The sequence below is a fragment of the Nicotiana tomentosiformis genome, chromosome 6 (genome assembly GCF_000390325.3).
Source record: "Nicotiana tomentosiformis chromosome 6, ASM39032v3, whole genome shotgun sequence".
In the NCBI taxonomy this organism is placed as follows: domain Eukaryota; kingdom Viridiplantae; phylum Streptophyta; class Magnoliopsida; order Solanales; family Solanaceae; genus Nicotiana; species Nicotiana tomentosiformis.
Window position 1 is genome coordinate 76302942 of NC_090817.1, and position 15670 is coordinate 76318611.

A 15670-nucleotide genomic window follows, 5' to 3' on the forward strand; every position below is an offset into this window, starting at 1 on the left:
TTCTGTATAAACTTTTAACTTCTACATTCGATGCCGAACCCTATCAAATCAAGTTCGATTGACCTCAAATTTTGTATAAACGTCATAAATGACCTACTCCAACTTTCGAAATTGGAATTCGACCCCGATATCAAAAAGTCCACTCCCGGTCAAACTTTCCAAAAATCTTCCACTTTTCCAACTTTCGCCAATTAACACCGAAATGAACTACGGACCTCGAAATCAACATCCGAACAAGATCTAAAGACTCAAATAACCATACGGAGCAATTGGAACCGCCAAAACTCCATTCCGAACTCGTCTTCACACAAGTCAAATTACGATCAACTCCTACGACTTAAACTTCCAATTTAGGGACTATGTGTCCCATTTCATTCTGAAACTCTCCCGAACTCGACACCAAGCGCCCTGACAAGTCATATAACCACAAAATAAAATAGAGGGAGAAATAATTAGAGGATCGAGGCTAATACTCTGAAAATGACTGGCCGAGTCATTACAAAGTGTCCACATCCTATCTATTATGAAGCTATAGCGTGACCACCACTAAATCCCCTTGTGCCACGAGGCCTCTTGGCCTTCCTATCCTATCTATTATGGTCTCGCATACCCTCCAACCTCCGTACAATCTCAACCACCTTACGATACAGAGTGTCTGATTCCAACTCCCTATCCATGTTATATATAATACTCTGGTTGAGCCCCTCGATAAATCGACGGACTCGCTCCCTGACTGTGGAAACCAAGGCTGGTGCATGCCTGGAATCACTGAATCGGACAACATACTTTGACACTAACATAGTACCCTAGCGCAACCACTCAAACTCCGCGCGCTAAGCATCCTGAAGGGTCTGAGGAACAAACTCTCTTAAGAAAAACTCTAAAAACCGATCCCATATAAGTGAAGCTCCCTCGGTTGGGCTACCCACCTCGTATGCCCTCCATCACTAATATGCCGCTCCCTTCAGTTGCAACGTAGTAAAGGCAACCCCACTCGTCTCCATAATGCCCATAGTGCGGAGAATACAGTGACACTCTTCAAGGAAACATTGTGCATCCTCTGAAGCCAAACTACTGAAAGTTGGAGGGTGGTACTTCTTGAACCTCTCGAGCCTGAGCTCCTCCTCCTCAGATGTTGCTGCCCTAAACACGGGCTGAACTGGAGCAACAGGCTGTACCGATATAACCTCTGGGACCTGATTAACCTGGACCCGCTGCTCTAGGGTATGGGCCGCAGGAGTCTGTGCTCCCCCCAGCCTGAGATGTGGCTGGTGCAAGTAATTACTACATCATTGTCTAAAATTTAGTACAACAGTAAATAAGGATAAAGGAAGGTGACTCCGAGGCCTACGGATGCCGAGCAGGCATACCTTGAAATCTCCGATAACTCAGCTAGCAAGGAAAATCATTATCTACCGGCATGAGTAGAAGTACCTGGATCTGTACAAAAAGTTGTGAAGAAGCATAGTATGAGTACACCATAACGGTGCTCAGCAAGTATCAAGCCTAACCTCAATAGAGTAGTAACGAGGCCAGGTCAAGACACTTACTAGGATATAAAATAAACAATATAAAATGAAATGCGGATGTAAAATGAAAAGTAAGAAAATAACCAATACGGATCAAGATGATAACATGATCTAATACCGGAAAATCCACAGTAGAAATAGTATAAAAGAAGCAACTAAAAGACTATAATGATCGTGTACGGACATCAATTGATAGAACACTAAGTAATGAAACAATAGATATAATTTTCCACCAAAACACTTTGCAACGTGAAATAACAACAAGAATCACATCGAGGTACCACCTCGTGTATAATAAAATCAAAACCGAGGTACCGCCTCGTATAATCAAGAATAACAACCGAGGTACTGCCTCGTATTCATATTTCTCAATTTCAGTCACAATCCTTCCTTATGTCGCCGCGTGAGCCTTACATTTGAAAATAGGTTTTGAAAACAGTTTTCCCGAAATAGCTTCATGCACTTTAGCCCACCTTATGACGCTGCGTGGCTTCACATAGTTCCCCTACAAGCAACACGCACATATGTCCCACCTTTTACCACCTCATGCACATCAACCCAATCCTTATACCGCCGCACGCACATCAATATTATATCACAATAACAACTCGCACCACAAGTTCCCACATATCACAACTTGCCAACAACAACAATATCAATATTTCCACAATAATAGCACATGGCTCCAACACAACATATACGAGAATATCAATAACAATAATGGATGTAAAATGCTCAATAGGATAGATGTTTCAACAATAACCAATATCGCCTCAACATATTAACAACTTCCACAACCTCAACATCAAATAACTCAAAAATGAGAAAACAACGTGTAACCATGATATTAGATCAAACTAACTCACAATAAAGGAAATAATCTTCAACAATGAGAATCAAATAACGGAAGTCAACAAATAAAGGGCAACATGAACAATTAATTCAACAATGATAATTAACAATGAAGAGATAACATGTGACAATAAAGGTGACAAAAAGTTCAACTAAAGTATGGGAGCAATTTAGCAAGTAGGATGTAGAACAATTACTAAACAAGTCAACTAAGGCATTTGAGGATAGTCTAACACAATTAAGGACGATTTAACTATGAGAATTTAGAACATAATATGGCATTTCAATTAAAGCATGTAAATAGTCTAGGTAGCCTAAATCGGTCAAATACTACGTACAACCCGTGTACCCACTCGTCACTTTGCGTACACGAATTTCACTTAGCACAATTGAATCAAACAATACCAATCCTAAGGGGTAGTTCCCCCATACGAAGTTAGGCAACACACTTACCTCAATTAGGCCAATTCAATAATCAAAAATAGCTTTTCCCTTACAATCCGCCTCCACACGGCTCAAATCTAACCAAAATCGACTCAATAACATCAAACAATGCTAGGGACGTCAATTGTAATAGATAAAGTTAAGATATTTACACTTTTTTCAAAAAGTCAACAAAAGTGAACCCGGGGATTGCCAGGTCAAAACCCTGGTCCAATGGTAGATTCCGTCTACCCATGACCCCACGAGTTCATATATGTGATTAGTTTCAAAATTTGAGTCCAAATCGATTCTCAAAACTCAATTTCTTATTTTTCAAAAACTTGACAAAGTTACATAAATTTTTACTTTGATTCATATGATTTTGATATTAAAATCTAAGATAAGTTGATGGAATATGATTAGAAATATATTAGGATTACTTACCCAAGTTTTGTAGGTAAAAATCCCCTCTCCAAGTCGTCTCCTATCGATATAGGGTTCAAAAATGAGAGAATGAACTCAAAAATCCCGTCCTTCAACTATTTGTCCAGCCGCAGATGTCACATTTGCGACATGGGGTTCGCAATTGCGAACCCTACAAATGTGCAGAATCTCTCGCAAATGCGAAGACCCTCCTATCTCTGCTATCATCACAATTGTGACGAATAGTTCGCTATTGCGAATAGTGGACCTTCGCAATTGCGACCAAAGAGATCGCAAATGCGAACTAGCTCATTCCCAACACACTTCACAAACGCGAACACTGGGTTCGCAAATGCGAACCCAGCAGGCTTGGCTCAACTTCACAAATGCGTACTCAGACCTCACAATTGCGAGATCTGAGGCCTGTGTAGAAACCAACAACTTTTTTGATTCCAACCATACTCCGCTAAGCGTTCGAAACTCACCCGTGCCCTCGGGGCTCCAAACTAAATATCCACACAAGTCTAAAACCATCATACAAACTTACTCGCATGAAAAACACAAAAATAACATCTAAAAATATGAATTGGACTCTAAAACGCATGATTTTCAAAGAGAATATCAAGAACTTCTAAAATTACAATTACGCGTCCGATTCCTATCAATTCAACTCCGAACGGCATGACTCTATAGCAGTAAACTCCGCAAGTTGTAGTAAAGGCTGTCTTTTCTGCATCTTCCTCGTGCATCAAGATCTGGTGGTATCCAGCGAAACAATCCACGAACGACTGTAGTTTATGCTTCACGCAGTTGTCGATGAGGATGTGGATATTTGGTAAAGGGAAGTCGTCCTTTGGGCTAGCTTTGTTGAGATCTCGGTAATCCACACATATCCTGATCTCCTCGTCTTTCTTGGGTACTTGGACAATATTTGCTAACCAACCGGGATAATTGGTGACCTTTACTACATTCGCCTCTATCTGTTTGGTTACTTCTTCCTTTATCCTCAAACTCAGGCCGAGCTTAAATTTTCTGGGCTTTTGCTTGCCTGGCGGTCTGGGGGGATCGGTAGGCAGTCGATGCGAGATGATGTCGGTACTTAACCCAAGCATATAATCATATGACCATGTGAACACATGAATGTATTGTCGGAGGAGCTCAATCAGTTCTTCCTTCCGCTTTGCTTCTAGATGGATACTGATTCAGGTTTCTTTCACGTCTTCTTCGCTTCCAAGATTGACCACTTCTGTTTCTTCAAGGTTAGGCTTTTTCTGACTCTCCAGCTGTTCGATCTCTTGTGGGAGATTTTCTTGCATCATACTCTCGTCATATTCCTCGTAATCTAGGTCGTTTCGTTTGGGGGTTTCGTTTCATGTCACAATCGCGGAACATGGTTTTTCACCGTTTTGATTACTGAAAAGAAAAACTAAGTATAAATGAAGCGGTAAATAAAGTTGCAATATTTTAAGAAAATGATTCTTTTTATTTTATCAAAATAGGAACGTCTAAGCGTTCAAAAGAGGCAAATGACAAAAAGGTATAGACTCAGTGCAGACCTCAATTGACTGTGCGCTTTTCAAAAAAAAACTTTTACAATTTCACAATACCAAGATTCCCAGCGAATCAAAGACGAGCTGGCGGTCTAATTCCACAGTTCTTCTCCTGGTTCGGCATTCCGAATGGTCGGTGTTGACAATCAATTTTGACCCTCTGTATTTGAAAAATAAATTCTGCAGGCTTCCTTGTCAAAAATAATAATATATAGTTTTTATATATTATTTAGCTTTAATGCAATTTGTTGATAATTACTCCTATTTTTACAAAATATAGAAATTTTTATCATTTTATTGCAATTAGTTAAATATTATATTTTTTGTGATTTTTTCTAAATTTTAAGCGATTTATTGATAATTATCCTATTTTTCAAATATTAGGATATTTTATCAATTTATTGTCTTAAAAAAATAAAAAAATAATAGTTATTACATCGTCATTGTAGTCATTGATATCTTTATATAAATACTATGAAATTTCTTAATTAAATAAATATTTTTTCTTATATAACACAGTCTAGTAATTACATGAAAGTCAGTAGAATTAATTTCAAAATACGGATCGAGTTTAGTCAAATCTAATGTCTCATCAATATCCGATATGACATGACATATGATGTGATTTGACAAGTGATGTGACTCGATATAACAGAACAACTTTGATAAGTGATATGATTTGATGTGACATAACGCCCTATCATTTTGACCACATATTTGTTTTACTTTATATTGTTCATTTATTTTTAATAAAACAAAGACCACATATGTGGGGGGAGGGGTGACCAGATCAGAATTTTGGAAAGGGTTTTAAAACCCTAAAGCTCTCACCTCCTTTCATTCACACAACATTCCAGTCGCCTCCCCTTTTATTTTTCATTTGTTTTCGTAGACAAGAGGGGTTGCTCTGATGGTAAGTAATCTGTACTTTCAATCAAAAGCTTGTGAGTTTGAGTCATCCAAAAGTAAGGTGAGAGTTCTTGGAGGGAAGAATATCGAGGAGGGAAAGATATCGAGGGTCTATTGGAAACAGTCTTTCTATTATTTTCTATTATTGTTGTTTTCTCTCAACTTTGAGAGACCAAAGCTTGCGACTTCTCCATGGTTGCCGCCGCCGGAAGTGATGACCGGCGACGGCCATGACTTCACAGCCTTCTCTCTCACAGCGCTGCATCCTCACTTCTCTTTCCTTGTCTCTCCTAAATTTTTTCTTCTTAATTTTTCAAGTATGATAACACTAAAGGGGCCGGGTTTGATCGGATCTGGTCGGATTAAGTCTCGCCGGCAAGTTATCCTCGAAGCCCCGTCTGTTGCCTCCATTTTTATGCCATTTTCGCGTTTGTGTTATGTGACTTTGATGCTATGTCTAACTACCATGGTTCTGAGTTTTCTATCGATAAAATTTCTATAAATTCACCTAGATCTGGAGGACCTTAATGTTTTTGATGTTTGTTCGAAGTCTCCATCGGAGCTTTTGGCCGGCAGAATATTTTTCGGCGACCCCTTAGGCGGCGGGCTGAAACTCCATTACTAGGTGGACTGTTTGGTTTGGATTTGATTATAAAATGGTTGGGTTTGAATCTGGCCATCTTCTTGATTCTTGCGACCTTAGTTTGGCCGAAATCTCGTTTTCCGGCTCACTTGTTGGCTGTTATTTTCATGTTTGTCAATAGTCCATTATTAATAAACCTTCTACGTTAGCATACAACTGGGATTATTTCCTTTGCCATCTTGGTTCTGGATTTGATCTTCTGTTGGTTCCCTTATCCATTGCTATTTTGACAAAATGTTTTGTTGGTTCTTCGACACTGTTTGGACCGTTTACTGTTACTGAACAAATACTACAAGACCTATGAAAACGACATAATTTTTGAGGCCTTGTGATAGATATTTTGACTGAAAGGACAAGATACTACACCGTCCCTCGGACCCATAACAAATATATTTTATGAGGCGATAACGAAAGTCAAAGGAAAAATAAAAGATGAAAATATGAATGTCCGTACTTTAGAAAGAAATACGGTTAGCCACCGGAGTTGTTACCAAGTCCGCTTTCGCATTCTAATGTCTTATTGCTATACGGCATACACCATTCGAGCCTCCAAAAACATTTTTTAAATCATTTTCTAAAACAATTTCCAAAAAACATTTCAAATCATTTTCGAAAAAGAAAAACCATCTTTTATAAAATTATTCTCGAAAAATCATTTCAAAATTAGTAATATTTAATTTATCTTACCTTATATTATCTTACTAATAATTTTGTTTCTCTTTTTTGAGGTACAATTATACGAATTCGCTTTCGAAGAACGTCATTTGGGGGAAGGATTGAAGACGAACCCTCATCGAATTCCTGCTTCGTACTTCCCGTTCTTGGATATACCCAAAATGTAAAGTAGTAGATAGATGTCGTATTTGCTTGCTTGCTTGCTTTGAAGTTTATCTATTTGTCGAACACTTAAGGAATTGCATCTAGTTAATAATTGGATTAACTTGCAAATTGTGTGTTACGTAATTTTTGAAGTTTGTATGGGATGTTGAATATATTTTGTAACATAGTTGATTAATTAGAACCGGTGTATACCTAACTAATTAAATTAGTCATATACAAAAAATAAAAACATGTCATCTTCTTCCAATAAAATAAAATAAATAATATTTTTCTTGTCATAAAATTATATGAGCGTGCTTTTCGAACCTCTTTGTATGAAAATTCTTCTTTAATTGATGCGCTTCAGATAGATATAATTTGTATAGAGATTGTAGTTGGACTATCATACTGTTCTTTGAGAAATTTAGGCCTTGTAGTCATTCAGATTTGGCTCACATAATTGTGTTCTGAGACCATGACTCTAAAAATGGTCTTTAGTTACTCATCGAATAGTAATTCATTGTTAGCATATCCAATGAATTCTATACCATATTCATTCATTATTCATCAAATAATTTTTTTTGTTTATCCATTATATACTAAGATTGCTCAAAAGCTGTTCTTTTTCACTTTTACCAATCATTTAGAGTAAGTTTCTATTTTTATATTTTTAGCTTTTCACTTAAGTAACATCTTTGTGCATAAAGCAAATTCTTCCAAAGTGTATTCTTTAACCAATATTTATTTAATTAATTTATAATTATTCCACTTATCACTACATAGTATCTTATATTTTCATCCCTTTAACACTTGTTCATTCATGTTAAACAAAATTCTTTTCCTATTCTATTCATTAAGTTAAAGTGCAAGAATAGTATTCATGTATCCTTTAACCTTTGTCTTGAATTGTTAATTATCTTTTTATTAAATTTTACTTTAGTCAAATACATACATTATCCATTTTTCATCCACTTAACCCATTCTTTTAAAATACCAAATTCTTTTCTTTAGATCTTGTACATCGATTTTCAAGATGTAATTATTACATACACTTTGCCCATTTAGCTTTTATTACATATGCACCTAAATATAAATATTTTACTACGCTTTTGCCATAATTAATTGTCCTCTATTTGATTTACTTTCTTAATTTTCTTGTAAACGTTAAACCCACTATTTTTTGTCCTATTCATTATACAAAACTACTCAAAAGTGATTCTTTCCCACTTATGACCAGTCACTTTAAAGTAAGTTTTCCTTTCTTTTAGCCCATCACTCAAAATAGTTTATCTTTGGATATAAATCAAATTCTTCCAAGTGCATTCTTTAACTGCAATTCATCTTGTTAATTTATAAAATACTTTACTTGTCACTACATATTTTCTTTACATTTTGTCAATTTATAAAAATACAATTCTCACATACTTAGTCCCCCTTTTGTATATAACTTATCATATAGACATTTATCTTTCACCATGTGACATTCTTTTTCAATCGCTTTTCATTCAAGCTACTTTACTGTTCTTTGTATATATCAAATTAATCATTCTTTTGAACCTTCCCTTATTTATTTGATTGAGTTCACATGAACCACATTTTGTGGATCTTGAGAGATGCCTAACACCTTTCCCACAAGATAACTTGAACCTTTACCTAGAATCTCAATGGTTTCGCAGATCATAATTTAATGTATATTGTAATGTGTAGTATAAGTGTCCTAGTATACCTTAAATACTAGGTGGTGACTCTAAACTTTAATTAACCTTGTAGAGTACTATAAGTCGTAGTTTGTTTTGTCTTGTGCAAAATAGGGTGCAACAGTCGGTGTCTTGATGTTAGTTCCTTCACAGCATTCTTCAATCATAGTCACGAACAACCTTCCCATTCCATCGACGATATCATCTTCTGGCGCTGAACTCTGGCCCGTACCCAAAATATGCTCTTGCACAAAATCTATTTTCTCGGAGCTACCAGTGCAAGTTTTTCCCACTGGAGGCTGATATCCTATGCCGGCCCTTCCTTTCTGCCCATTTGGCTCAATTGGCTCTGTAATCCCGTCCGATCTGTCTCCCGACCCGGTTCTTGGTCTATATCCATATTGCATCATCTCCCTCATGGCCATTTTTGATCTATATGACTACTGCATTCCTAAGTTTTGCTCAGTTTCATCTAAGTCGGTGGTCTACATGATTTTTACTCCATGGAAAGCAACTCCGTCTAGCTCTTCAATGAACGGGAGTACGTGCTCCAAATAAGCTAATAGGCCCCATTCACCATGGACCACGATCTCTTGACAACCCCACTCAAATTTCATGCATTGGTGTAGGGTGGATGGGATATCCCCTGCCATTTGTATCCAGGGTCTTCCCAGCAGCAAGTTGTATGAAGAAGAAATATCCATTACCTGAAACAGTATGGGAAATTCAACTGGTTCGATCTGCAAAGACAAATAAATTTCTCCAATGACATCCTTCTGCGAACTATCAAAAGCCCTTACCCTCACATGGCTTTCTTTGACTTCCCTCAGGTGGATTCCCAATTTCCACAGAGTAGAGAGCGGGCAAATATTAACTCCTGACCCTCCATCAACTAGCACTCGGGACACCACCTTGTCCCCACATTTGACAGTGATAGGTAGAGCTTTGTTGTGACTCATGCCTTCGACAGGAAGCTCGTCTCTTCGAAAAGTGATCATATTTGCTTCGACCATTTTTTCAATAGTTGCAGCCAACGCCTCACTGGTGGTGTTGCTTGGCTTGGCACACTTACCCCACTTAGCACTCTCATCAGGGCATCCTTATGACTGTCGGAGCTCATCAGTAAATCCATGATTGATATTTGCGCCAGAGTTTTCTTCAGCTGCTCCTTCATGTAGTATTATTTGATCGATATTCTCTTCCATAATTCTGCTACCTCGGGGTATGTTATGTTTCTTCTTTGAATCCGCTCTCTTCCAAAATTCCCTTGATTTGTATCTTCAGAAGCGTAGCATCTCTCTGACCTAATCATACCGTGGGCTTCCGCGGAGTCCATCATCTTGGCTTTCCCCTTTTGATGATATGTCCATGGGATAGTTTTGCATTCAGGACCCTCTTCGTCTCCTGTAGTAATGGCAAGTTGTCGTTGATAAGTCTAAACTGTCACCATGTGTCACTTGTACTGTGATTATCAGAGTCCTTTTAGGTGGGATCCTTGCGGCCTCTGCATTTCCTATCGTGACAATAGTTCCTTTCAGATCATATTCTTCATCCAAGGTGATCATGTTGACCCCTTGATTTTGGTGATTCGGCATCGAATTGCCATTCACATTGGGCGGAGCCGGAGTGCACTGAATGGCTCTGCTTTTGATCAGTGTTTTATTTTCATTTTTCAGCTTAAAATAATCTTCAGTATCATGCCCGTGCACGTTTGAATGGTACGAGTATCTTTGGTTGCATCAAAATACTTTGAGGGATACTCAGGAACCCTTCTTTCCACTAGATGTATCAAACCTGCTCTCCTCAATCTTTCAAACAATTGTGCCAGAGGCTCAGCAATTGGGGTATAATTTCTCGGACCCCTCTCTTCAAAATTTGGATGAGGGCATGGTGCATAAGTGGGTTGGTTTTGATGAGTGGTGGCTTGGATAGGAGCATATGGTCGTTGTCGATTCGGGTTGTTATGGGCTCGAGCAGGGTTATATTGAGGTTGGGGTGGTAATAGGGCTGTGTGTTGTAGACTGGAGCGTAGGCGGGTGGTGGTGAATGGTTGTTCGGAGAATAAGAAGTGTTTCCATGATGTGGGATGGGTTGATAGTAAGGGACGGCTGCTGAGACTTCTTCTTTTTTCTTCTTTCCACTACCAATTAACATGATTTGATTGCCTTACTGTCTATTTGCAATGCAGCCATAGATTGTACTTTTTCGGATTTTATTCCTTCTTCTAAGAAATCTGCCATTTTGACTAGCTCAAGGAATTTGTGTCCCATCATACCCATCATTTTTTCAAAGTATATCCCTTCCTAGGCCCTGATGAAATACTTAGTCAATTCCCTGTCGTCCAACGGAGGTTGTGCCCTGGCGGCTTTTGACTCCATTGACGTGCGTATTCTTGGAATGACTCGGAAGGCTTCTTCTACAGGTTTACCAGTGTAAACCTGTCGGGAGTGATCTCTGTGTTGAATCGGAAGCGATTCATGAAATCTTCCACCATATCCTGCCATGTCCTCCGGTTTCGCGGATCTTGTAGAGTATACCAGGTAAGTGCTTTTCCTGTCAGGCTTCTTATGAACAACTTCATCCTCATCTTCTCGTTTCTTCCCACTTCATATAACTTGTCACAATATGCTCTCAAATGTGCGTGGGGATCACCTGTTCCGTCAAAAATATCAAACTTTGGAGGCTTATACCCTACTGACATATCCACATCCAGATAGATACACAGATCCTCGTAGTCCAAACTTTCACTTCCCCGAGCGACTTGGAGGTTCTTCATTTGTTTTCTCAAGATTTGTAACTACTCAGACACTGACTCCTCTTCCTTACACCTACCTTCCCTTTCCATCTTAGCGTATTGGTCAATCTCATAAGGCACCCTGACCGGGACATGCGCTGTAAAAGTAGGTTCATAAATGGCATATACAGGAGGAACATATCGCTCAGGGGAAGCGATATGTGCCACAGGTATGTGCTGATTTTGGTGAGTGGTAAAAGTGACTCCGTCATGAGGAGGGGTGTGAATTGTGTTGGTAGTAACAAGTGGGTTTTGTGGCGTTTGAACATAATGTGGTACTTAGGAAGTGTGCATATGAGGATTTGATGGGTTTGCAGGGGTTACTGGAGGTATGATTTGAGTGGTTGGGACTGAAGTCGGGGTGTTGTTGGTCTGGCATGATGTAGAAGGAAAATGGTTGGAGATTGAATCCAAAGAAGGAAATCGAGGTGGTTGAGGGAGCGTTGTCACGGCCAGATGTGCTAGTTCCCTGATATGTTGTACTTCCTGCCTTAAAGACTCCATTTCCTGGGCCATCTTGGCCACAGGTTCATCATTCCTTGTATTGTCCTTCTCTCCCGATCTCCCCGGGCTATTGGGTATGACCATAGCATGTTCGGTCTGGTTTTCTGTAGAAAATATCTTCCCCTTTGATCTTAAATTATACGATGGTTCCGCCAATTTCGGGTCGACACAAACCAACTTTCTTTTGGGGAGTAATAACAAAGCAAGAAAAAGAAAAAGAAAAAGAAAAAGAAAAAGAAAAAGAAGTGAAAGTCAGTTTCTTCATTTATACAAGGAAAAGATCACACATAGCAGTTAATTCACATATTTAGGCAATCGCGTTTTCCTAGAATTTGTAAGACCTCTCATTGCCGGAGGTAGGCCTAAATCGCGAGTGTTTGACAAACAATTAGATCTCATTGCCGGAGGTAGGCCTAATTCACATATTAGGGCTTGAACAACTTGCCCTTGGGGAAAAATAAGAAAACTGAGGATTAAGGTACAAAGTGGAAAGAAGGGAAAATCAACCAACTTCTAATAACCATCCCTAGAATTATTCCCTATCTCCTCTTCCTCTTCCGGCCCTTCCTTCGGATCTTCATCCGGATCTTCTTCAAACTCCTCTTCATCATCATTGAACTCATATTCTTTTATTGGATCTTCCTCCGGCTCTGTCTCAGATTCTATCGAGATACACTCCACTATTCGATCATCATCTTCAGCAGGTGGAAGCATGTGATCAATGGATCCTGGGACCACTTGACGGTGTATCAAGGTAGTAATAAGGTAATGTGGCAGAATCTTATGGTAGATTTGCAAAGCAGCCACTGCATCCTCCAGCCGGGCTATACCCTCTCTACTTGGTCGGACTAGCTCGTCTTCCTCGTTGATCCAGATGTAATACTATGGAGCGCACCACGAGTTTTGAACCATCGGCATTGTGACCAGATGATTCCACTCTTATTGGAGCATTCTTATCCTTGGAATTGGAATCTGTCTGTTGTACTCATCCTCATATAGTGTTGTCCTCGTCCATAGAGGTGTATCCTGGATTAACCTGAACTGTCTGAGAACCCGTAGGGGTGAGTGTAGTTGGATTCCCTCAAGTCATATCAGCTCAATGAAGTATTTTTGAGCAGTCCTTAGATTGCCCTCCCTCCTAACCATGAAAACTTCCAATTGACCCATTCTCCACTTAAATTAGACAGCATTTCTCTCCACTCTTCTTGTCCATGTGGGGAGACCCAATGTCTCATCCTCTCGTTGTGGCTACAGATCATGTTGCTGACGCCTACATAGTAGTCAATTGTGGCCTCTCGCTGGAAGAAATGTTCGTGGCCCAGATCTGAAGCAGCAAGTTACAGCCCTTAAAGAAGTCATACCCTCTTGCACATGCAGAAAAAGCCCTTAGAATCTCAGCTAACACCATCGGTACCAGAGTAGCTTGGAGGTTGCCACAGAATGTCGCCAGAACCACAGGTAACAAGTTGATATTGATCCGACCTCTTCTCTACGGGAAAACCAACAATCCCAATAGTTCCAAGGAGAAAGTGATAGGCCTCAGACTCTCTCACGTTGCTTGATCATACTGAAATTCTCCCGAGTACCATTCATAGCTTTCACGATATCGAAACCTATTGAACAACTAATCTAGGCTCACCCATCCATCCTTGATGTTTCTCAAACTTCGATTGTTTTCCAGACCCAGAGCATCTAGGAACTTGTAACCGGGCAAGGTGACTGGTAGTATTGGCCTCCTCCCTGTAAATGGTAGCTCCATAAAACTGGTAACTTCTTCCAATGTCGGCACTAGCTCGCAGTCGGCAAACTTGAACACCACCTTAATCGGATCCCATAACTCTATCAGCAAGCGAGTAAGCACCCTGTCTGCTCAGATGTTTCAAAGCGGTCAGTGCCCCCAAGTGTGTACGAATTTCATCTCTGCGCTCTCGGTGGATATTCTTCTACCATTGCTTCAACTTGTGTGGTGCTCCCATCACCATATTGATCTCGGGGATGTTTTGGTTGATTTTCATTTCTGAAGTGGGTAAAGAAAGGTTTTGGTAAGTGTTTGCTTCAGATCTTTAGGTGTTTCGTCAGGTTTATTCGTCTTTCCACATAAGTCATGTCATTGGGTGCATGACCTATTGACATTTGGGTGGCTTTCCTAATTGTGTGTCGATGCTAAGGATCGACTCACCTAAGGTTTATGCAATATGACCCATGTTTTCTAGAGTAGAGTGTATCCTACTTTTTAATTGGACTGAAAACTGTGAGAAGTTATGTCAGTTGACCTTCGGAGGGGTGTAAAAGACAACCACCGAGTGCCATTATGTATGATAGTGTACAACCAAGACTCGATAGGAAGAAGTGTGATGACAGTATATATAAAGCGATAACAGATAAGAGTGTAACAATAACAAGCATGATGATAACCAAGCATAAGAAGCAAGTAAGGCAGGTAAGCCCGTAATTACAAATTAAATATAGCTAAAGCAATGCACAAACAAATCTAAGTGCCAAATTCAGTCTAAGTCTGCTAAGGTCAGAACTTAAGTGTGAATCCCCAGTAGAGTCGCCATGTTGTTGCACCCTATTTTGCACTAGTCAAAACAAGATTCAACTTGTGGTTTCTCTGTTGTTGATGAAAGAGAGTTGCCACATAATATTTAAAGATATACTAGGGTACCTATTTAATTATTAAAGTCGTTTTCTTTATTAGTCTGCTAACCTGTGAAATTATGGGTAAGTGTTCTTGTTCTTCTAAGGAGAAGGTGTTAGGCACCCCTTTAAATCTACCTGAGGTAGTTCCATAGGACTTAGACTAGATTTAGGACCAATTGTTTCTATTATGCTTAAATAGTGTTAAAGGAGTACGACTTACTATGTATTACGACATAATACTTACAAAAGGTGTGTAGTTTAAAAGGGTATGAATTTATGAAGGAGTCTTAGAAAAAATAATGCTAGAATATATATGCTTGAAAGAGCTTAAAAACGTGTATTTTTAGCCAAAATTATCCCTTATCTTTGGGGTTAAGTCTAACTTTGTCCTTTATCTATTGCCTTGAGCACTTATTGTCCTTTAAGTTTGCTAAACTTGAGCAGGTTTAATCCATTTAACAAAAGACCCAAAGGAAGACCTAAAAACTAACAGTGATTTCACTGAGTCAACTAGGTAAAGAAACTTTCAGTACTCAAATTTTGCAGAACCGATGTAGTGAACCTAAACCTGTTTAACGGGCCAAGTTGACCCGGTTCCGGACTGACCTAGATTGGTAGTAAACTGGACCGGCATGGACCAGTAGAAGGGGGCCGGTAAGGTTGGGTTTGGGGTTAGGGGGTTGGTCTATATATATATATATATTATCGGTTAACCGGATCGGGCCGGGCCGGTTAACCGGTTCAACAGTAATTTTTATTGACCGAGTTTGACCGGTAAAAAAATATATACGGACCAACCCCCTAACCCAGCCCTACCCGACTCCCTTCCACTAGTTCGGGCCGTTCCGATTTACTACCGGTCTAGGTCGGTCCGGAACCGGGTC

At 39.4% G+C, this 15670-nt stretch overlaps 1 protein-coding gene and 1 long non-coding RNA gene across 2 annotated transcripts; one reads left to right on the forward strand and one right to left on the reverse strand.

Moving 5' to 3' along the window:
* The first annotated feature begins 5549 nt into the window (after positions 1–5549).
* On the forward strand, positions 5550–7344 carry LOC117275442 (uncharacterized). The gene is made up of 2 exons (XR_004505609.2): positions 5550–5690; positions 7058–7344. It is a non-coding gene; the product is annotated as an uncharacterized lncRNA (long non-coding RNA).
* A 3917-nt stretch (positions 7345–11261) lies between these two features.
* LOC138894235 (uncharacterized) lies at positions 11262–11621 on the reverse strand. Its single transcript, XM_070178918.1, has one exon. The coding sequence runs from the start codon at positions 11619–11621 to the stop codon at positions 11262–11264; it is 360 nt and encodes a 119-aa protein (XP_070035019.1).
* Positions 11622–15670: the final 4049 nt, after the last annotated feature.